This window comes from Argentina anserina, chromosome 3, assembly GCF_933775445.1.
Source record: "Argentina anserina chromosome 3, drPotAnse1.1, whole genome shotgun sequence".
Taxonomy (NCBI): Eukaryota; Viridiplantae; Streptophyta; class Magnoliopsida; order Rosales; family Rosaceae; genus Argentina; species Argentina anserina.
Window position 1 is genome coordinate 8,912,379 of NC_065874.1, and position 22,356 is coordinate 8,934,734.

The 22,356-nt window shown below is 37.0% G+C and overlaps 4 protein-coding genes and 1 pseudogene across 5 annotated transcripts; all 5 read right to left on the reverse strand.

The window, feature by feature from the left end:
* Positions 1-6,132: 6,132 nt before the first annotated feature.
* LOC126789392 (F-box/kelch-repeat protein At3g06240-like) lies at positions 6,133-7,617 on the reverse strand (annotated as a pseudogene).
* A 974-nt stretch (positions 7,618-8,591) lies between these two features.
* On the reverse strand, positions 8,592-13,083 carry LOC126788874 (protein NARROW LEAF 1). 2 transcript variants are annotated; one of them, XM_050514885.1, is made up of 6 exons: positions 12,899-13,083; positions 11,166-11,673; positions 10,909-11,052; positions 10,260-10,500; positions 9,346-9,846; positions 8,592-9,076 (listed from the first exon to the last, which is right to left on the reverse strand). In XM_050514885.1, exons 2-6 carry the CDS (start codon positions 11,658-11,660, stop codon positions 8,643-8,645), a joined length of 1,815 nt encoding a protein of 604 aa, XP_050370842.1. In that variant the 5' UTR covers positions 11,661-11,673; positions 12,899-13,083; the 3' UTR covers positions 8,592-8,642. The 2 variants fall into 2 exon arrangements, with proteins under 2 accessions (XP_050370842.1, XP_050370843.1); XM_050514886.1 differs by lacking the exon at positions 12,899-13,083 and adding an exon at positions 12,149-12,222.
* An 892-nt stretch (positions 13,084-13,975) lies between these two features.
* Positions 13,976-16,042, reverse strand: LOC126787872 (F-box/kelch-repeat protein At3g06240-like). Its single transcript, XM_050513781.1, has 2 exons — positions 15,904-16,042; positions 13,976-15,143 (listed from the first exon to the last, which is right to left on the reverse strand). Exons 1-2 carry the CDS (start codon positions 15,959-15,961, stop codon positions 14,041-14,043), a joined length of 1,161 nt encoding a protein of 386 aa, XP_050369738.1. The 5' UTR covers positions 15,962-16,042; the 3' UTR covers positions 13,976-14,040.
* An 863-nt stretch (positions 16,043-16,905) lies between these two features.
* Positions 16,906-18,813, reverse strand: LOC126788246 (uncharacterized). Its single transcript, XM_050514216.1, has 5 exons — positions 18,686-18,813; positions 17,820-17,934; positions 17,635-17,724; positions 17,416-17,514; positions 16,906-17,335 (listed from the first exon to the last, which is right to left on the reverse strand). Exons 1-5 carry the CDS (start codon positions 18,751-18,753, stop codon positions 17,228-17,230), a joined length of 480 nt encoding a protein of 159 aa, XP_050370173.1. The 5' UTR covers positions 18,754-18,813; the 3' UTR covers positions 16,906-17,227.
* A 1,555-nt stretch (positions 18,814-20,368) lies between these two features.
* LOC126788791 (auxin-responsive protein SAUR78) lies at positions 20,369-21,017 on the reverse strand. The gene has a single exon (XM_050514802.1). The coding sequence runs from the start codon at positions 20,932-20,934 to the stop codon at positions 20,524-20,526; it is 411 nt and encodes a 136-aa protein (XP_050370759.1). The 5' UTR covers positions 20,935-21,017; the 3' UTR covers positions 20,369-20,523.
* Positions 21,018-22,356: the final 1,339 nt, after the last annotated feature.

The following is a 22,356-nucleotide window of genomic DNA, read 5'->3' on the forward strand; positions in this document are numbered from 1 at the left end:
GTTGCATGCAGCGGCACTTATTCGTTTCAGACTCACAACTTGCCAAGCGTTTAGTGCATACCAGATGGTCACTGGATACGGTCCCAACGTTCTTTTCACTAACGCCTATTTGGTTAAAGTTGTTTATGTGCCTCTATTGTAGTTATCTCAATGGGTCTACTTGAAACTATTAAGTATTCTGGTTGGTTATGATTTATGAATCACCAACACTTGTCCGCTATTTCCAATCTACAACCGTTGATCTCTATCCTGCGATATTAGCAGACGGTCACTTTGATGAGACATACTTCCCGTCGTTAGGGGGAGATATGGAATGCTCACATTCCGGTTTTAACGCCAGAAATTGATGTGGTGTGGCACTATGTCTCATTAAGATCCCGCACTACTCAAAGTGAGCAAATGTGCAACGCATTATCTACCTCCAGAAAGTCAAAGATTCGATGCTCAATGACTTTACCGATATTGCGAAAGTGACGAGATCGCACATAAATGCTGTGATGTGCCCGTAAGGTTGGAACTCTCAGAATATGAGAGAATTTCATATGACCTGGTCCTAGCACCGTTGGCACCATCCCTGACAGTGGGAAGGAAGCCGGCGATGGCACCATTGTACGCTGTGGTGTTGTCGGCGCCCGTGGTATTGTACCACAAAACAAGGGCGGCAAACGCAAAGATGGACTAGTAAGGGTCATAGCTTCGGTCTTGGCTCCTGCATAGATAAGGGGGAGACCATTATTCTCTATAATCAAAACTAGAAAGAAGCGAAGTGCGTAGGCACAAGTATTTCGCTCATCATCAAGAGATATTCTCTAAACATGTGTATCAACTAAGTTTCTGTGGGACGCTACAGACTCCTTTTGTTGATGTTAGAGAAGAATAGAAATCTCACGAATTGATCGTATACAGCGCGCACATGTGTTTAATGGATTGATCTCCCATGATTGATGATGTATTCGCTTATGCTCTGATTCCGTTGTAAAGCATCAACGATGAGCAACTTGACCGAAGTGGAAAGAATCAATACAGGCTGAACTAGACTTGTTATGTTGGCCGTTGTTCGTAAGTGTAATGAGAAAGATGAAGTCCTGCAATATATGCAGGACTTATGGCGCAAAGATTGTCTCATTATCCTAGTATTGACTACGATGAGTTATATTCCCTCGTTATGGACATAATTTCTTTTCGCTACTTGATCAGTAGTAGTGTCCATGAAAACTGATTTGCAGCATATGATAGTGGTCATAGAATATCTGTAAAGAGATCTTGAAGCATATATGAGAGTGCCCGAGGGACTTTAAATGCCTCCAGACCACGGAGAACTTATGTAATCAGATTGCGACGTTCGAGAGAACGTAGTACAATCGGTTGAAGGAACTCATACCCATATGTGTTCATATGAAGCTAATTCTTGATTCTCTATTCCGTCTAAGTATAGATGATGAAGAGATTCAATGAGCTATACATTCATACATGCTAGTGTTGTTGGGACACTATTGCTTTCATTATGACGTGATTAACTATGCGCCTATGCATTGTCATTGGACTTGCATTGCTTCTTTGACATGGGTTTAGTTCTACACTTAGTGAACCAACACAAATCCTATCCACACCAACGCCGCCAGCAGCTCCAGCAACATCAACGTACGCCTTGGTGTAGCAGTCGACACTGGTAGCGTAGAGGATGCGTACGGTTCCATCTTGGACCAAAATCAGTCCTTCATTGGTCCATTCCGCCATTCTTTTCGCGAAAGACACATTAAATTTGACAAATCAGAATCTGTCCAGTTTCGTAGGTCAACTTCAACGAGACCTACATGACAGCTCGCTTGATGAAATATGGTGAAATTGGTACTTTGGAAAGGTATATGTGTCTACTTTCCAGGGACATCAACCTTTCGTTCATAGCTATCATATTGAGTGAGTTATGGCCATTTTAGCAAAGTAGGACAGTCATGTCCGGAAATTTGCAAGTCAATCAACTTCGATAGAGCATTGTGAACTGCTCCGATCAGATGAGGTTGTGAACCTTATGTCACTGGAAAGCCACGAGTGTCTACTTTTCAGAACATTTTACGGTTCACTGATAACTATATTGACGAAGAAGTTATGGCCGTTTAAGTGAGTGAAGGTCATTCTACCCGAGAATCTGATTTTCATTGCAAACTCTTGTGTTGAGTTGTTATGCAATCTTGTTTCCTAAGATCTAAGGTTGGCTAAGTATAGCATGTATGATCTAAGGATGTGTGGCTAGATTAATGGTTAATCATTAGCCCAATACTACGTTTGAGAAGCATGTAATGAATGTTGTGTACGTTGTTCTTTGTACTCCATGATTATGGCACTAATCAGGGGGAGTTGTTTCGTAAACTTCAGGGGGAGTCTACCTCACATGATGCTATCAAATGTAGACGGTGCGTTGTGCTGTTTTTCCCTTCGATCAAGCTTTTGTTTTTACCCAAGAGGTTTTTATTTTGCTTGACAAGGTTTTTACCGAGTCAACGATATGTGCACCATGCAACCTAGGCATGCGACACAAGGGGGAGTGTTCCGGGAGAATTATTATTCTACCCTTATGTGTGTCTTAGCCTAATAGGTTTCCTTTTATGAGATATATTAGCATCTCCGTAATAGATTATGACTCCGAATCCTACGGGATTGTGGTTTTGTAATGCCTATATATAGGCCCCCATATCATTCAATAATACACAATTACTTCATCCTGAAAGATTATGCATTTTCTTATTATTACATGCGATAAAAGTTTGCGCACATAGTACCAAGGTTCACAATATTTATTATGTTTTAAAAAGAATCGAGTATATCGAGAATATTTAAAATAAATATCGTTCATATTATTTATTTATTATTAAATTGTGTATAAACATATACAATTTTTAATTTTATCTAATACCAGAAAGAGACTCTACTTAAGACATATCTTAACTTTTCAATTATGTATTTGAAAATACGCACGTTGGTCAACAAAACTACAATACTCTACTTAAGACATACGAGTCATCTAGTACAAATTGTAATAGTTAACATGATAGTAATATATCTTTTTCGAGCTGCCGACTGTTTCTCCGAGAATGGGATATAGATGAACTCAATGATTGATCATATACTTCTTCATACTGAACATAATCGTAAATAGGATAACCATATTGATAATTGACTTCATGTGATTTGTTTGACATCTCACTGTGTTTAGTGCATGAACTGATGAATCAAAACTTAAGACAACTGAAGTAACAACAAATGGAATACTTTGATCATCAATGACTCATCTTGTCCTCCTCCTGCACCTATTATGTTGTTGCACACCATGACTACCTGCTCTAAATCCATGACCTCATCTTGGGTAGTATGATAAAAATTACTTTCACAAGTAAACTGCTCAAATCCTCTACCTAAAATTACTCGAAAGCTCACTCTTTATTTGGAATACTGGATATCCTCTTATGATTTTCATGGGACTACTCTGTGACCCTTTTATTTTAAATTTTCTCAAGGTCAAAGAGAGTACTTGTCACTAATATGGCTTGACTCTTAAGAGTTAAGACTTGAACATTCGCTCCTCATCCGGATATCTTTTATGAAAAATGAAAAAATTAGCTGATTGAGGGACTACTCTTCTGGTCTTATTTTTTATATCCCTCGAGGCTTGAGGTGATTAATTAATTAATTAAAAACTTCTCTCTGAGAGTCCGAGACATCTTTAAGTTGAGATAAAAAAATTTAAGTGAAATTTTTCAAATATTTCTCTAAAATATCGAAGATATATTGGATATATCTTAAATATCGGAGATATTTTATGTTATCGGAGAAATATCACAGATGCAGGAAAAAATAAGATATTTACCCCTAAAATATAACGTTTGTTTTAATAGAGATATCAGAAAAAATATTTGGGAGATTTTGAACCTTGCATTGTACTAGGGATGTGTATTTTTTACCGGAAATGCGGTATCGCACTGGTTTAAGCCGGATAGCGGACCGCACCGCTTTATGTGGATTGGATTAGGATTGTAAGAATACGAAACCACTTATAAATGGATTGGATTGGATTTGGATTATACATTTTCCAAACCGGTAAAACCAAACTGTACGAGTTTAAAATAAATAATTATTTTATTATATATTTAACAATAACATGATAATATAGTAATACACTAATACCCTAAATAGTAACAACACATTATCTCTAAGGCTCTAAGTCGCAAAATTGCCAAGATTTATTCTAAATTGACTAAATTATATATATTTTTACCGTTTCGTCTTTCTTTCTCGCTTTATTTTTATCTCGTAATTTATTTGAAGACTTAATAGACATTATTATGTAGTATTATTTAAAGATTTGTGCCTTCAAAACGTGGTTAGTATTTTAATTTATAATATTATTTAGAGACTTGATGACTTTATTTTATTTCAATTTGATATGTGGAAACAAATGGTTTATCAGAAACTGCACCGAAAACCGCATTAGAAATGTGATTTACCAAATAAATGGTTTGACCAAACCGAATACTAGATCTGATTTGCAAAATAATACCGTTTAAAATGGGTTGGATTAGGTTTTGCCTCAAACCCGCACCGCACCGTGCACGCCTCTACAAAGTACTATACATTGAAGCTTGCTATTCTTTTCTATGGTCAGCATGCTATTCATTTTACATCAAATCGTTGTTAACGGTTATTGATTTATAGTTAACTGTTTCATTCCTACGTTTGTGATGCAACAAGAGAGGAATTGCTTTCGTGATGGAAGGGAACAAAGGAAGAAAACTAGTTTCATCCAAAATCCAATATAATCACTTTTCGACTTTCTTTCCTTTCATTTATTACTCATAATCTATTATTTTATTACATTATATAACAACTTTTTTGTTGATTTTCCTTATATTACAAAACACCACAATGTAAAATGTTGAAATTTCCTTTCTTTTTCCCTCTCTATGGGAAATACCAAAAATGAAGCTTTTATTCATACCTTCAAAAACTGTATTTAGACATACATACTTAGTATATCTTTCATTTTGCTTTTATATACCTAAAATACTATTTAGACCTCCAAAATTTTCCTAAAATGCTCATTATCGAATTTAATATATCAAATCATACTACTATCTATGAATTTTTTTCCTACTATATTTTAAAATCATTTATTATATACAACTCGAAAAATGCATAATAATCACACAAACTATCTTCTCGAATTAATTCAATCACTCTTCCACTCGTTTTCTAAATTCATAATAAATTGGTAAACTATATTTTTTATTCATTGATAGTACATCAACATATATGAAATATTTTAACAATTAATTAACGAGTTTTGTTCATCAACATATATGAAATCTTCTAATATCTAATGAACGAGTTTTTTTTTGCTCAAATCGAAGTTTATGAGAAATTCTTGATAGTTATATAGTTTATACATTAAATCGGTCATATTCAATTTCATGTTTATCAACTACATTAAATTTTTGACTAATAATGTTTATAAAAAAAGAAGGTAATCAACTAAATCATTTAATGCAATTTAATATCCCATTTTGAATTGTCTAGCAATAAATATAAATGATAATTATTTACATTTGTATTTTATAATAGATAAGTAAAGAATTATTTCCATTCTTGTATTTTTATTGTTATATGTTTTTTGATAATTTCATATACATTGACTAAATCAAAACTATTTAGGAAAAAAATGGAGATCCAAATGCATTACTTTCCTTTCCGTAAACCAAAAGAGGCCTAGACTACGCACATTATGTGGTTATTGCTCATTATTTTTGTTGTACATCTGTAGCCCAAATAAGCATCTTATGAAAAAAAAAAAAACTTGCAGAAACGTAGCATAGATCAACTCATGATGTTACTTACAACTTATTTTGCTGAGATCTCAATATCAAACTAAGCATGGCACCACACAAGCTATAACTTCATATAAGTTATAATATAACGATCAGTTACTGAGAACTTGATGTCTGGATGCAAGTAGACTCTCTTCATGTGGAATCATGTCAAATCCGTAATGCCAGTAGCCTTGATTCATATACATGCCAACTTCCTTTTCTTGTTCGTGATCAATCTTTACCAACAAAATCCTGGTTTGCTCCCCACTCTTTTTTACGGCAACTGTACAGTTTTCCATAACCAAGAAACGCAAGTACAGCCGTACAGGCCTAGGCGGTCGGCGGAAGAATAAGCATAGTTAGTCCACGATTCATAGACGCCATATTCTCTCATGACCCATAAATCAACAGAGCCATAATCCTCTTCATCTTTCAGACAACTAGTTATACACAGGTAACCCCCAGAAACCCCAAGATTGCGATACTTTTGGTCACATCGACGTTGAGCAATATCAGGCAGACTCATTGTCTTGAACTCCTCCTGTGCTAAATCAAAAACGATAATTTCAGGTTGCAGCTTTACCCAATGAAGTGCCTCATTCAAAAGTGTTCCCCGATTATAAATTTCATCGATATCAGGGTTTTGGATTGCTTTCCAAAGGTGAGCTCGCAACGAGAACATCTTAATCTCTTCCATCTCTGCATCCAAGTCGTACGAGGCTGCGAAAACTATGTAGTCGTCGGTGGCAGACAGATATCCAACGGACCAACACCATAAAAAGCTAGATGTTTACCGTACAAGAAAACTGGCTTAGGGAACTGCATGAAGAATCGAGTTGATGGGTTCCAGATGTAGAAGTAAGAGTCATTAAATGCTATGAACACCAACCCATTGCAGGAGCCGAGTAGCCTGACATAAGAGTCCTCCGGTTCCTCATCAGAGCTCGCCGGTTCCTCATCGGAACTCGTCGGTTGCTCGAATGGGAAAGTGAGCTTTCTGCCGCACGGCGGAGGATCATCCAAGTTTAGGCATTCAAGTTGAGGGCCGTCAGTGGAGAAGATCAGTCTGCGACAGACGGTGTTCCGCTGACGAGCTGCTTTGAATTGAGATGTAGCGAACTTGGGGTCTGACAATATGATGGAACGCCATCGTTTGGAAACGGAGGTGAATCGGATCAAGGATTTCACCCAGTGGCGGACCCAGGATTTAGAGTTAGGGTGGACTTAGAAATTTTTCTTCTAATTGAAGTGATCAAAAAAATTAGACAAGAATAATGTCAAATAGACTAAAAAGATTCAAAATCGTACACTCCTCAAGTCCTTGACTCCTATTGGGTTTGTATTGAGAGAATGTAAGAAAATGATATTTATAACAAGAAATCCACCCAAAATGAAGTAGTAAAAAGAAAAAAACGAAGTTGTTGCAAATTGAAATCGAATTAAATTGGGTTTGTATTGAGAGAATGTAAGAAAAATGATATTTATAATAAGAAATCCACCTAAAAAAAGTAGGAAAAAGATAAAAACAAAATTACTGAAAATTAAAATCGAACTTGGGTTGCTCAAATGCAAATCATGTCAGTTAACCAAGCTTACTAACAACTCAAACATCTAAATTGGGGTATGGAAAATTTTTATCAGAACAATTTCGGGTGGACTTGAGTCCACCTACCACTACACGTAGGTCCGCCCCTGATTTCACCGGCAGCCAACACAAAATATCCATCAAAACATCTTCAGATAGGTCGGTTTCCGCCATTGCATGCACTTGTACTACAAGCAAAACGAAGACGTAGGATCAAAACAACGTCTCAGCGAGAGGTAAAGCAATGGAGGATTGAGACAGTCAAATAGAGTGAGAGAAGACGGTGCTCGTCACTTGACCAGGTACGCTGTTATTGACGACGCACTTCGATTACTACACCAAGAAATGCAAGGACTGTGGAAACAAGGAGAGCTAAACCACGAGCCAAACATAGTAAGGGTCTCGTAGTGTCGTTATTGACGACTTCCTCCAGTTAGGGTTACTACGCCATTTAGTAATTGTTTGCATGAATTATATGTACAGATGAGACAGGTGGATAGTTGGAGACTTGGAGTTAACCTTGGGCTAGTGAGGATGCCGTGTAATATCAATAGAAAAAGAGAAATAAAATGCGCTACCCCAAAGGCGTCATCATTGTTAGAAAGAGGTCTCTAGTCTCTAGATGTCGATGGTATTTCTGTTAGACTTCGAGGAGAGCATTTGAATGCTGCACCATGAGCAATCAATCACGTCGCAGGACTGCATTAGGGCTTAGGCCTTACAGTTCGGGACGAAGGGAAGAACAAGATTACAAGAAAAGGGAGACATAAAGAACAAGTAATTGGAAGCTAGATTAATATGAGGGTCATTGAGATTGTGTATATCTCCTAGTATCCTTGGATTCAAATCCCCAGCCTAAAATCCGAAAGACTTAACACGGCAGCTGGATTACAATTGCTCTACAACAAGATTACAGATATCGACTTCGAAAATCTATGGAGCCAAACTCCATCAGACATCAAAGAAGCTCTATAACCAATTTAACTTACGAATATTAGTTTGGTTGGTTCCCCAAGCATAAATCCGGAGGTCTCAAATCTCAAGCATGTTAACTTTTTTTATCCATCCATCAGACATCAAAGAAGCTCTATAACCAATTTAACTTACGAATATTAGTTTGGTTGGTTCCCCAAGCATAAATCCGGAGGTCTCAAATCTCAAGCATGTTAATTTTTTTTATCCAAAAACAAAAAACATGTTCATTTTGGTTCTACAGTACTGGTTGAAGTATCTGAACGTCTTCTTTTGGCCTCATTGTCCCCCAACTGCAGTGAAAAGCAAATATCTTCATCGCAGCCATTCCTCAATGAGGAGAGATTCTCAGAAATTGTTCTACCCATCTTATTCATTTTATGTAGTGGAGAACCTCTTATGAAGCTTGGTATGAATTGGTGTTCAACACTAGGAACTGCCTTGATCCCATCTTCTAGATGGAACTCTGTTTCCACTAATGATGGACTCATAGGTAGGCTTCCTGGTTCAACTTCTAAAGGGATACGCTGGATTTGGAGACCTAGTGACTCAAACTTCTCCTCAGGCCCTTCCTTTGGAAGCAACCCATCAGGAGGTGATGAGTCACCGACAGTGGATCCAATTGCAGTTGCTGACACGCTCCTTTGTTCTTGTACGGCCACTGCATGAAGCATTTTCACAGAAATGTATGAAGCCAAGGGCACTCTCAGTCTGCACGTTTGTGTGTGCAGATTTTACATGAAATAATGCGTGAAGTGAAAGACTAATAAGATGATATTATAAATTATTCATATTATGTTTGTTCTAGACTTCTAGTCGATGCACTACATGCAATTGTCCAAGTAAGTTCATTCAAGGATCGTGGGTGAAGAATATCAAAGAAGATGCAATACATAGTGACCAGGCAAAAATATAGCAATATTCACCAACCTTTTAGCCCTTCATCAGTGGTGATGAGGTCAAGTTCAAGGAGATTGAGAAGACGCCCAAGATCAACTCCACTAGTCCAATTCTCAGGAGGTTGACCAATTTTTAATTTAAGACGGCCTCGGTTTGCAGTCCCACCCCATATGATACCAATTGGTCGTGGCTTCTCACCATTCTCACCTTTTAGTGTTATGAGGCTTCCACTGTCTCCTTCAAGGTCAAACGTCTGCTGGTTCTCCCCAACAACAAGAAAATCAGTCAAGAAGCATATGCCTTTCTCATCATTGTACTCAAGGGCATAAGCCAATACAGTTCCCGCTGTCAAGCCAGAACTTCTCCCAACCTTCATCACATGCTTCCCAATAAGAGTACTGATTGGAGACTGCAAGTCTATTATCTTAACATCACCAATTTCTCCTACACCTTTCACAGATGTAGTTACAGTACACATGTCAAAATCATCAGAAAAAGGGATGAATGCGCCATCTGCTCTTACAAATGTCTCTGCAATTAGATAAACGACAGATATGAATATGAATTGCTCTTTCATCAGCTTGGTTTTTTGGAGGGATCTTACACATAGCGAGGAAGGAAAAGGGTGACATAAAAACCAAAAGTTGCATTAAAAACATTTTTCATGTTGATAACCGACGATTTAACCACATCTTATCATCTTAAATATGCAGTTACCTAATATTTACAAGTCAACGTACTTAACATCATTTCTCAAGACCCAAGAGGCATGAGCAGCGATGCATCTTATCACGCGCGCGCGCGCGCACAATCACGCAATAGCCATGAAACTGTGGTTTTTTATTTTTTAACTAGAGTTTGATCCATTAAAAAATGGATAGAGAAACAAAGTTAAGCTCCAAATACATTGAATGCCATATAACCAACATTCGAATCCTCATTACCTGGGTTAATTCCAGCAAAAATGCCATACCATAGCTCATCTGTGATAAATGAGGTAGCTCTCTCCACAGCACCAAGGTACACACCGGGTCCAAGTGACGGAGGCAGGGGATGAAACATTTTCTGATTTGGGTAATCTAAGTCAACTGCAACATGGCGATTTGTGAGAAAACCAACTTGTATGTTCCCTGTTTGGCTTTTAACTATAGCACCCAAAGTCCCGTATGTTTCCTGGCTTGCCACCTGAATACAAGCAAAAGAGCCGGTGCTATTACCATCATTCTGAATTTATGATACTTGGAGAGTATACAGAATCAGACATGGAATTACTCAAGTAGTAAACATAAGCAGGCAAGTCGACAATTATCTTACTAGGAAAACAACAATGGCTCTTGCAGCAGCAGCTTTTGACTTAACCCAAAAAGACACTAATTTGGCTTATTGGAATCAAGACACTGACCAAAGAGATGGTACACATGATATGCGAATGAAACTGAATCAAGGCTATAAACTTTAAACAACTTACTGAATATAATCTATTAACAACTCCACACGAAAACAACAAGCAAACAAACAAGTGCATTCCTAAATTCCACATCTATAATTTAATACATAGAAGCTAGTAAAAAAAGAAAGTTAAACTAGCAATACCTGGGAACCTGAGCCAATGCATGGATCACCTCCACGTAAGTCATCTACAATTTCGGTGTACAATTGTTCTTTTGGAGCAGGCTCAGGTGCACCAAAATACGAGAATTCTACCACATCCACATCACACCATACTCCTCCAGGGCCCTGATTAAGAGAAAAGGAGAAAACCAGGTGGAAAGTATCAGTAACCTCTACAAAATAATTCTTCAGCAAAACAAGAATGAAGAATCAAATCAGTACTATCACTTTTTCCTGACCTCTAGAGCAGTGGGTAGACATTGTATTGGGCTAAGCCATTGCTTGTGAACTTTTCTTGAAACAAAGACAAGGATAGCTGGTATGTCAGTTAACACACCCCGTCGAATGCGAAAGCCAATTGCTGTTCCAAGACTGTAACACCGCAAAATCTTGCTATGAAATGCCCTTATAGTCATCAGTTCAAGCAATGTAGTCGCTTGCTGTCCTTTCGGCAAATGACCAAGAGTTTCAGGGAGGACACCTTTCTGCAGATTAGTGAAATAGTTTGCCCTCTCTTCAGCTGCATCATTCAATCGACTTGAAGTAGGCCACGAGAAGTATGCAGCACTAGTCTCACAATGCTGTCCAGCTGATGCATAGGGTTGAAGGGTTGGTGGACTTAAGGAAGGAAAATTAGAATGACTGCAACAGGTTCTCTCAAGATCCAAAGCTGACTCTTCTGATGGTGTTGAACCAGAACAACGCATCCTCATATTAAATCTACTCCGATCCATCTTTTTAGTTCGCCTAACATGAAAGCATAATGAAATAACAGAAGGAGATCAATACTAAGCTACTAATATAAATTATATAAAAATAAATAAATAAATAAATATTGAAGAAAGAATATCAGATTGACACCAAAAACAAAAGGTAGTAAATTTGGAGCAAATAGCAATAGAAATGCTTGTATGATTTCCTCATAAAAAAGATTGCAATGAAGCTGATAATTATTAAAGTAATTCTGATATGATTGATAGTTTACAGTTCGAGGGAGTTATAAGAAAGACTAGGAAACTTCTCATTCCAGCAAATATAATCTTCAGTTAAACTGACTGAGTAAGCTAATGTAATACAATGTATTACACCTGTTGCAGCAATGCAATTGACAATATAAGACAGGTATCCGACATGATGATCAATAGGGTAGACCACACAATCCCGACTATGAATACACATTACACAGTAAAGACCCTCCACAGAATAAGACATGAAGGTATACCATGACTTCCTTAAGGATGAACAGCAAAAAGTGAGACAGAGAACTAAGAAACATCATCCTGCAGTAACAGCAGGGCCATTATTCATAAAATTAACATAATTTGTATTTATGATGTTTTCCACTACACATAAAACAAATTACTGCACTAAAACAACTTTTTGACATCATCCAGAGTGATGATCATAACATAAATATCCAAAAAGAAGTCTTCATTTTTCAAAAGGAATGATTATTCTACCGAATCTACCCACCAATGTTTAGCCACTAGTAATGGAAGAAATGAAGAGTAAAACAATCCAAATCATAATCTACTGCTTTCAAGCTCTAAAAAAACCATCTTTACCAAAATTCACTGTGACATTCACTGTTGAAATATGGAAAAATCATCTGCATCTCATTTTCCTTTTATGTCTTACCAACCAAACATACCAGAAGCCATGGAAACTGATAAAGGAACTTGCTTTATGATCAAAGTTTCAGTCTTCAAATTAACTACAAACACTGACTTCCAATCAGTTCACAGTAATCTAAATACAACTACAATTACCAGAAACTTAAATCAAATCCACATTCACAAGGCCAAGAGCAACATAGAACTATGTACTCATGTGTCAAGAACTAAAAAACAAGTTTAGCAGACACAAGAAAAGGAAACCTTTTTCAGATGAACAGAACTAGAATCACAATCATATGAAAACAGCTTGAACAAAAACAAACACTTGAGAAATGAGTTCAAAGAAGATAACGCACTGATCAATAGTGGTAGAGATGGGGGCAGAACAATATAAAGTTATGTAGGCCCTTTTACAAGAACCTCACACACTGTGACACTGTGAGCAACTCAAAGCAAAACCAACCCAGATAGCGAATTCAGCTTAATCTGACCAAGAAAAAGCTCCTGGGATTTTCCACTGCAGAAATGCAGAGTGCTTAAAATTAACAATTGAGTAAAGTAAGCAAGCAGCTTTGTGCTCTTATTTTAATGAGTTTATGGGGCAGAGAGTCTGGTGGGAAATACTGTATTCTGTAGGGGTGTGTGAGCTAAATTAATAAGACCCAAAAAAGCAAAAGTGCTGCAATGGTTTTGAAAGCTGTCCCTGTCATTTGTCATTTAACCAAAAATGATTTCACTATTTTGGCTCCTAGAACTTGCACCAAGAAAAGAAATTTATAAAGGAAACAGTGGTTCCAGTTAAGCTCAGGAGCCTATGAGGATGGAGCACTTTAACAATGTAGCATCTTACATTCTTACATTGACGCCTACGAAGTATGAACAGAATATTTGTCTGTGTCAGTGTGTCACGTCAGAATATAAAGGCCTTTATATTTGTTTGGAAAATGTAGAATATGACCTAATTCTATGAGTAAATGGGGTTTTAGCTCAATCTGGATTTGTCTTATTTCTACTCATTGAAAAAAAATTATCTATGATGATCGAGACATCAAGTTAAACCGTGAAATTTGATTAGAAATATCTCAGTTACTGGACTCGATAAATGATTTAAGTAATTCTTCTATATATATATATATATATATATATGTCTGTACAACCTAAATGATTAAGTAATACTTGAAGACCTGATTGGGATGAAATCCTGGACACAATGGTGTGTGTATGTGCAAATCGATTGTGAATTTTAACATCATCAAAATTCCATTTCAGACAGCTATTACAAATTAACGGGCACACTTCAGAGGCGCATGCATAGTACAATTAGTGTGACCATGATAACATATATGAGGAGAGTGCCTAGAAAATAACTGGAGGTTTCACCCAAAACGCCACCAATTTCATTAACCATCAAGTATAAACTTTGCTTAGTGCAATACGACAAGTACCTAGTGCATAAACATTGAAGCAGGTAAGCATACGCCAACTTAAACACAGCAATTTAGCTCAGCCGAAAGTTGGGAGAAACAAGACTCTCCACATACACATCTGCATAGAATGGAACCTGGAGGCCGTTTGCCAATAAATTTTTACAAGTTCCATCCCTCGGATTGAACAGAAGAATTTTCCTCCGGTTTCTTGCCGCCAAAATCTTGGTATTCTTCCAGTAACATAATGGCTGCAAAGAGAAAAATGGCTCGGCTATCAAAATCTTGGTCCATGACTCCTTCACACCATACTCTTTCATAATCCAGAATATACGCTGCCTCTCATGATCATTGTGGTGTAGCAAACAAAGACAGTCCCTTAAGACACCAGGTGTATAGCTATTAGAATCTACAACAGATTCAGGTGGGGATAAGCCTGAAAACTTCCCTTGCGCTAAATCTAGAGCAGCGATTACAGGGAGGGGACCAGGGCCCATGCACAACCAGTGGACAGCTCCTTTGAGAAGAGTCTCTGAATCATTCAAAAGATATTTGTAAGGAAAGTCTTGAACTCTTGTCCATGATTTGTTTCTCAGTGAAAAGATGAACACAAAGCGGCCCTTATAAATGTTAACGAACATGTAATCCTTGACAGAAGGAGCATAACCAAACCCATGTACATCAACATCATAACCCACCTCCTCTGGGTGATCAGCATGGCTTGACATGGGGCAGTGGGGTACTCTCACGGACTCCCGAGTCGAAGGATTAAACACAAAGAATGCTTCTGGTTGAGGCATAATGCAGACCAAACCATTACAGGAACCAAGCATTTGAATCCACTCATTGTTGAAATCGCCCTTGAGAGGATAGTCAAGCTCTGAGGGTAACATATCATCATCTATAGGTCCTTCTTGGTCCAAGGAGAAGAGAGACTTATTAGAACTCAGAATAAGTTTCTGCTTCTGGTGTCGGCTGAGGTGGGTTGCAACGAAGTGCGGTTCATAGGTCAGATGGAGCCATGTCTTTGACACACACCTAAATCGACAGATAGACTTGACAGGAAGTCGAGAGAGTATGTCTATTATGGTATCATGTGGGATCTTAGACATGCTTACTTCACTTGACACTGAAATACTATCAGATAGTGAGCAACTTGCTGCCACCTCAATCTGGTCTGCACCACAGCCCAAAGATAAGCAGACTAATTACTGTGTGAAAAAAAAAATCTAAAAACATAGCAACAATATGTATAGAGGAAGAGGCACACATCAAAAATTGATCTTTATCAAACAGATTGAAAATCCAACAAATTGATCATTCACCTCCATGGCTTCTTTCAGCAAATACTAACTGTTTATCAAAAGAAGAGTTTCTATCCCTAAGCAAGCAACCCAGTTTCTCAATTGGCCATGAACTAAGACTTATATGTCAAATAGAATTCAAAGACAGCAAATTGATCTGTATATCAGATAGAAAATTTATCTCCAATTCAGTCATCAAACATGGATAACTAGACCTCCAAATATTGCATAATCACCAAACTCATACACTAGCAACTTTTTCTCTGTTTCATTTCTACGTACATCAGTTGCAAAGACAATCGATCCATGATCACAATCGGCTATCAGTTGACATTCACTCTCATAATAACATCAAATACTGGAAATACCATACAAACTGATTCCAATGTCCAAAGCTAAACACGGGCGTGTAAGAAATTACCGACCTTTACTTCAATACCAACGAAAAAGAGCAACAGACAAATACCCGATTTGAGATGATGAGATCAACCCACTTTCATAGACAGAATAAGCAGTTTTGAACATTAAGGAACAAAGAGGCACAGTTTGAATGCAACGAAACAGCAATAAAAACACCCAGAAATGACTGAGAGTGAGATACGCGAGTAAGGTTTTGAATTAGAAGCCACTTACAATCACAGTCTTGGATCTTCTCCTGCCCTGAGTCGCTTAGAGCTGTTTCATGTTCCATCTCAATTGGGATTTGGTAATAATCAAAACCTGAAAGAGCAGAGATGAAGTCAAGAAATAGGGTCTTGGTGTCTTGAGTGAAAATGAGGAAAGAACATGCCAAATTGCCAACTGATGTATATAGTCTCTCCCACACGGAATCGCACTGAGGCCTAACATTTGAATAAATTATTCTAGGCAGCAAGTGTAATAGAAGCACTCTTAATTAATTAGTTGATCGGAAACATTACACTTAAATTTCAACCAACTTTTATTTCGTAGAAACTTCTCACCTACATTTGAAAATGTAAACTATGTGTCTACGGAATTTATGGAGCGGTCGGCTATGTTATGTTGTCCGCCCATAGACCGATAACTAAGTTGAAGTGAAACTGGAAGATGTTAGATTAATTTTTATATAATGAAACACCAAAGCGTGCATCGTACTTTGTTACTCACAATGGACACTAATGATATTCTTGTTCAATAAATAGTCGTATATATAATCCTGCCATTGTCTTGTTAAAAAAAAAACGTTTGCAACTTTTCCTCAGCGGTGGCTAGGGTGTAACTGCGGTAAGGCCTTACTCTATTGATTGCATCGGAGACTCTTTCTCTTGGATAAATCATGGTGGTCTAGACGGCTTTGCTCGGTCTTTACATTTGGATCTCCGTCGATGGCGTCGAAGGTGATGCTGAAACCAACATGGCTGATCGAACCCTAATGTGTTTTACTGTATACCTTATACTGCTTACTGAGTAATATTGATCTGATTACTTTTGATTGAAAGTTTAAAATTGTGTCGCACCAAACTCATAACTAAAAAGAAAACATGCTAGTTTAATCGGGGATTTGGCATGATCCATATCACAAAAGAATAGCCTGCGCAACTAGCCTTGATCCAATACGAACCCACAATACTATCGCAACCTGATAAGAACACAGACAATTTGACCCCTTCGATAGCAATTGTGAAGACCATCAAAATATCAACGATTCCAAAGGAACGTGATTTGTCTACATTAAAGTACCATTGATTTTAAGTAAGGAAGATTTAAAACCTCAGAGGAAACTTAGGCTGCAATCAATCATCTGTTGAAGTAACAATAAATTTCACCCTGTAAAAGGGTTAATGGAAGTAATGTATCCTAAAAAATGAAAATCTTCAAAAATTACATGAGCAATAATAAGAAGGTTCACATCCACAATCTGTTGATGAGTAGCAGCCACTTCGAGATCCTAAGATTTAAGCTCCTCTTCAAAGTCTATTGCTTCATCGATATACGTCTAACCAGTTTTGGTTTTGTGGATCTTCTTCTTGGTGACTTGACCCCTCTTAGTAATAGAGTTCTTCATCCCAATGAAGAAAAAGAGTGCACCAACAAGTGCTGCTTGCTGCAATTAGAAAAACGGAAAAAAAATAAGCACAAGAACTAAGTTTCCAGCTCAAAGGAATAGGCATTAGTGTTACAAACCTGCAAGAAATCAATCAGCAGCAGATGAAATTTGGGAGTGTCTGGACTGAAGTTGTAGAAATCATAGATGAGGGGAGTGGTAAATGACAATTGAAGAATCTACAACCAGAAAGAAAAACATCAGCTACTTTGAAAGATATATCACAACCAATAGCTTTGATAAAAGTGCAATCATAGAAAAGGAAGTGATCATAAATCCAAAAGGAAGTAATTACTGACCAAGAGAAGAGCTCCAATGTTACTGTTAAGTACAAATAGGATGCCTCCAAGTGCTTTAAAAGCTATCACAGTCATAACTAATAGGCTAGGCTGCATACAATATTCCCACATCAAAACCACACTATACATTAGCAACAAGAATGATTTGTCTGCAGAGAAAAACTTTATAAAGGAAAAGGACTTACCTCTACATCTGGTATGGCAAACCCCAGTTTGGAAGACAGGTGATCTTTGATCACAGAAAATTTGGGTACCAACTCCTTTGCAGCAGGTCCTCCATCAGTACCCAATTCATTGAAACTATGCAAACACAACACCAACAAATAAATAATAAGAAACAAGCGCAAAGATTATTTTGTAACAGAATTCATAAAAGATAGCCAAGTAAAGCGCTACAAATGTACTACAAAATTCTTTATATCGCCAATTGTCATTAGTAAAAACAAACTAAACCGACCACTTCCAAAACTTAATCCTATTCATTAACCTTAAATAGCACTATATCAAATCTAAATCACACAAACACAAATATTTAGTTTGTTCACACTCTTGACTGTTTCAACGAAGCAAAAAATCCCCACCAACACTTTACACATATGCAAACAAATCCAACTCTTTCATCACCAGCAAAGTTATTCGAAAACTCATTCTAAACCAGATTCCTTACTTAAAACACACAAAAGATTCATTAATCCCACGCATTAAACAATTCACCATAATTAACTAGATCTCAGTAACTACAAAATCCATTACTAATCCTCAGGCACAATTCAAACTTCTCCAATGCTTAATTTCAGTAAAATCATGCAAGATCTAACAGTCTTCGCAGTCTCGTAATTCCACGAACCACTGCAAATCTACATCACTAAGCACCAAATCGCAGAAATCTGAAATCGGACTCGACGATCTAAATCGGAGAACAACATCCGAATCAAATCGGAAAAAGTAAACCGGAAAAGCTTGAGAATCCGAAGATTGGAGTATACTAAACCCTAGTCCGGTTAGATCTGAGTTAGAGAGAGAGTAGAAGGAGAAGAGGAGGAGAGCTTACGCTTGCCAGGCGGAGAGCATGAAGACGGCGGCGAAGAGGACGCGGCCGAAGAAGGAGAAGAACCCCATTGAAGAATCTACAAGGATGAATCGAAGCTCAAGCTCTTCTCTGGTTTTCAAAGGGAGCTCTGCATTAGTCTCTGAAGCTCTTCTTTGATTTAAAGCAACGGGTTTTAAGACAGAAAGGGGAATGTCGGTTTTGACCCTTGGTCTTCGCGCTTAATATGTGCTTCCTTTAGGCAGTTTCGTCAATTCGGAAGTCACGGCGTTTTCAGCGGTCTCTGTTTGTCTTCATTTGTGTTGGGAGGTGATTCTACGTTGGGGATGGTAAGTTTGAAAATTTGAATTTGACAGTGATTGAATAACCCAATGAAAATTGGATTTTAATATTGGATGATTCATTTTCACCGAGTTTGGTATGTTGGGGGTTTAATAGTTTTCTTAATATTCTTCTAGAGATTGAATGTATGTGATTTGTGTTTGACAATTGAAATGAGGTTCGTAGTTTCATAATTTGATAGTTGATATTGTTATGAAAAAGCGATTTACTATAATGCAGTTTACATAAACAACCAGGTATAGACATTAGAGTATGATTGTATGAGTGAGAAAAACAACTCCTTTTCTTTTCTTTTTTAGATAACACAACATCATATTCTACGAGAGCATTATCAATGTACATAAATCATATGTTAAACGAATATATACATTTACGACATTGGCTTACTGATTCACGATCTAACTTTATAAGTGATAAATAGTCTAACTTATCTTTCTTCTTTTAAAGGTCATATTAGAGACGTTAGACCATATAGTTATAACTTTCTTATGAGAATTGAGGGAATGAAAACCAAATATCAGTATTTGTAGTGTAGGTAACTTGGCAATCAAACCAAAAATAGTTCAAGGCTTGTTGTTATCCAAAGCCAAATCAAGTTATAACCTCATTCATCAGAAGTTAAAACTCAACTAAAAGAGTAAATAGTCATCACCGACTGATCAATCGACATACCTCACAAATGCCACCGCCATCAAAGCACATTATGTCTCCAATCTAACTAATTTAAAACACAACTATTAGCTATATATAGCCTCAACTATGCGTCCATACCCACCAACAACCAATTTCAAGGTCATTGAGTTCTACCTTGTGACTACTTAATTTGACGAGATTGAAATTGGCATTGTACTGTGAAAAACCAAAATGGAAAACACCGACGTAAATGCTACTGCTAATGCATCTACATCAGTACTCAATTTTGATTCTTGAAGTCTGTCGGTACAATTCTTACTATGCTAGATCAGTAACTATCGCCCCACAATTGCAGTTCTGGTTGTGACATTGCATTATACAGTTATTGCTCGATTTGGTTCTAGTCAGTTAGGTCCCATGGAAGTTGTATATGCAGGAAGTGGTGTATAAAGCCGACCTCCGGCGGAGGTACCACCTTCGCCGTCATGGTCGGTATGAACTTCCGGCTCCGAGACAGTGTCAAAGTAGTTTAGCTTTGTGTTTGTGAGATTCTCAAAATTTAACTAAACGAGAAATTTTTTACTTTAAACGGAAGTTTAGTCGAGAATGTATTTGTGTGCGCTTTGAATTAGATCGAGTTCTATATGTGAACAATACAATGCTATGTGACAGCACCATTTTGGCGTAAATGTACGCCGGCGTGTTCCAGCTGTTTTTTTAGAACTTGAAACAAAAGACAAAGAAGACCTAACTAGAGAGAATCATTCATAGCATCGTAAAGAGAAACCATGCCAAACCATTAACCAGGTTTCAAATGACGCAGTTTCAAAGCTAACTGGTTCCCCATGCATTTTATTCGACCAGCATTAGAACACATAGAGTGCAGCCAATTCCTCCAAGGACTCTGAAGTACCTCCAAAGCTTGGATCTCCATTCTCCAGCATCCATAACAAGTGATCAAAGAGAACCACCTCGCATTTCACCAAGATATTCTCATCGTCACGATCATCTCCTAGATTGTTACAGAGCTTATTTGATGACTTATCGATTAAAGCATTCAACAAAGGATGGCTCATGTACTTGGAGCTGATCACGTAACGCTTTCTGGTGCTTCCAACAAATATAGTAGTTTGCTGATGATTCTCATGCATGATGTTATTGCCATCATATAAATCTTCTCTAGTCGATTTGGACCGCAGACTGCTATACGATGAAGATCTCCCTAGCTGGGTTGACAAGCTCTTGCACTTCCTTAATAGCAAATTGATCTTCTTCATATCTTGGGTTTCTAATTCATGAGCTATCAAAAACACAGAAAACAAAACATGGAAAAACAGAGAGGAAGAGATGGATAGAGGGGCAGGTTCGATAATGAAATGCAGAGAAACAAAGATGGTTGAGATCTATGTGAAGCTTGAAAAAGACTCAGAGTAGATTAATGAGATATGCAAAGTGTGTTTTAAGTAAGATGGGATTAAGTGGGATTGGTTCATTTGGTTGGTGTGAAGTCTTTGTTTTCCGGTGCCAGAAAAATATTGTGGGGTCTTAGGAGCATCCAAACATTTTGAGGGTAAAAAGAGTTGCACTTAATTACACTTTGTAAAGCCAAAATGTGAAAATCTTTCTTCCGTTTTTCAATTTTTTCATATTCAATACTCTTTCGTTTTACTCTTTTTATGGCATAAATGCTGATTTGCACCCTAAATTTGGCTGAAATTGTCAATTTGCACCCCGAACTTGCATTTGAGTCAATTTACCTCCTAAACTTGGTAAAAATTGCCGATTTACACCCCGAACTTGTATTTGAGTCAATTTACCTCCTAAACTTGGTAAAAATTGCCGACTTGCACCCTATCTGTTAAATTTAACTGTTTCTATCCAATTTTGCGTCACATGTCATGCACATGAGGGGTAATGTTGTCATTTTCTATTTATATTTTTCTTAAAAAAATAAAAATATTCTTTAAAATGAGGATTATTTTGTTAATTAAATTATTTATTTACATGTTTTTTTCTACCTACTTAACCCTACTTTGAATTATATATTCAATATACCCACCCATTCAAATATAGTGTGTCGTGTATAAATATATTTTTATATGTACACATTGTTGGAGGATGAACAAAACGAGAATAATAACGACGTAATAAAACAGAACGTAAACGTTTATTGATTGATAATGAGGCCAATATATATGCATTACATAACCACAATCCCGTAGGATTCGGAGTCCTAATCTATTACAGAGATGCGAATCTATCTCTAACAGGAAACCTAATAAGGCTAATACACACACAATGGTAGAATAGTAATTCTCTCGGAACACACATTTATTTTTAATTTTCAATGTATTTATTTATTTATATTTTTTCTAATATCTTTTTAACATATCATATCACATAAAATAATAAATATATAAATCAATAATATGTTTCGAAAAAAAACAAACATTGTAGCAAGTGTTCCTCTTAAGTAATTTTATTAATTATTTCATTATTCAATATGAATAAATATATAATGACAATACTACCCCTTAAATGCATGACATGTGACTTAAAATTAGATTGAAAACATTAAATTTAACAGATATGGTGCAAATTGGCAATTTTACCAAGTTTAGGAGGTAAATTGACTCAAATGCAAGTTCGGGGTGTAAATTGGCAATTTTTACTAAGTTTATGAGGTAAATTGACTCAAA

What these genes read in the sequence shown, in the direction of transcription:
- LOC126788874 (XM_050514885.1), bottom strand. Translation starts at nt 11,660, where the DNA reads ATGGATCGGAGTAGATTTAATATGAGGATGCGTTGTTCTGGTTCAACA. An exon ending in GTCTACCCACTGCTCTAGAG is followed by an intron (nt 11,053 to 11,165) that starts GTCAGGAAAAAG and finishes TCTCTTAATCAG; the next exon opens with GGCCCTGGAGGAGTATGGTG. An exon ending in TTTTGCTGGAATTAACCCAG is followed by an intron (nt 9,847 to 10,259) that starts GTAATGAGGATT and finishes ATCTAATTGCAG; the next exon opens with AGACATTTGTAAGAGCAGAT.
- LOC126788791 (XM_050514802.1), bottom strand. Translation starts at nt 20,934, where the DNA reads ATGAAGAAGATCAATTTGCTATTAAGGAAGTGCAAGAGCTTGTCAACC.
- LOC126787872 (XM_050513781.1), bottom strand. Translation starts at nt 15,961, where the DNA reads ATGGAACATGAAACAGCTCTAAGCGACTCAGGGCAGGAGAAGATCCAA. An exon ending in GAAGATCCAAGACTGTGATT is followed by an intron (nt 15,144 to 15,903) that starts GTAAGTGGCTTC and finishes GCTGTGGTGCAG; the next exon opens with ACCAGATTGAGGTGGCAGCA.
- LOC126788246 (XM_050514216.1), bottom strand. Translation starts at nt 18,753, where the DNA reads ATGGGGTTCTTCTCCTTCTTCGGCCGCGTCCTCTTCGCCGCCGTCTTC. An exon ending in ATGCTCTCCGCCTGGCAAGC is followed by an intron (nt 17,935 to 18,685) that starts GTAAGCTCTCCT and finishes GTGTTTGCATAG; the next exon opens with TTTCAATGAATTGGGTACTG. An exon ending in ACATTGGAGCTCTTCTCTTG is followed by an intron (nt 17,515 to 17,634) that starts GTCAGTAATTAC and finishes TTCTGGTTGTAG; the next exon opens with ATTCTTCAATTGTCATTTAC.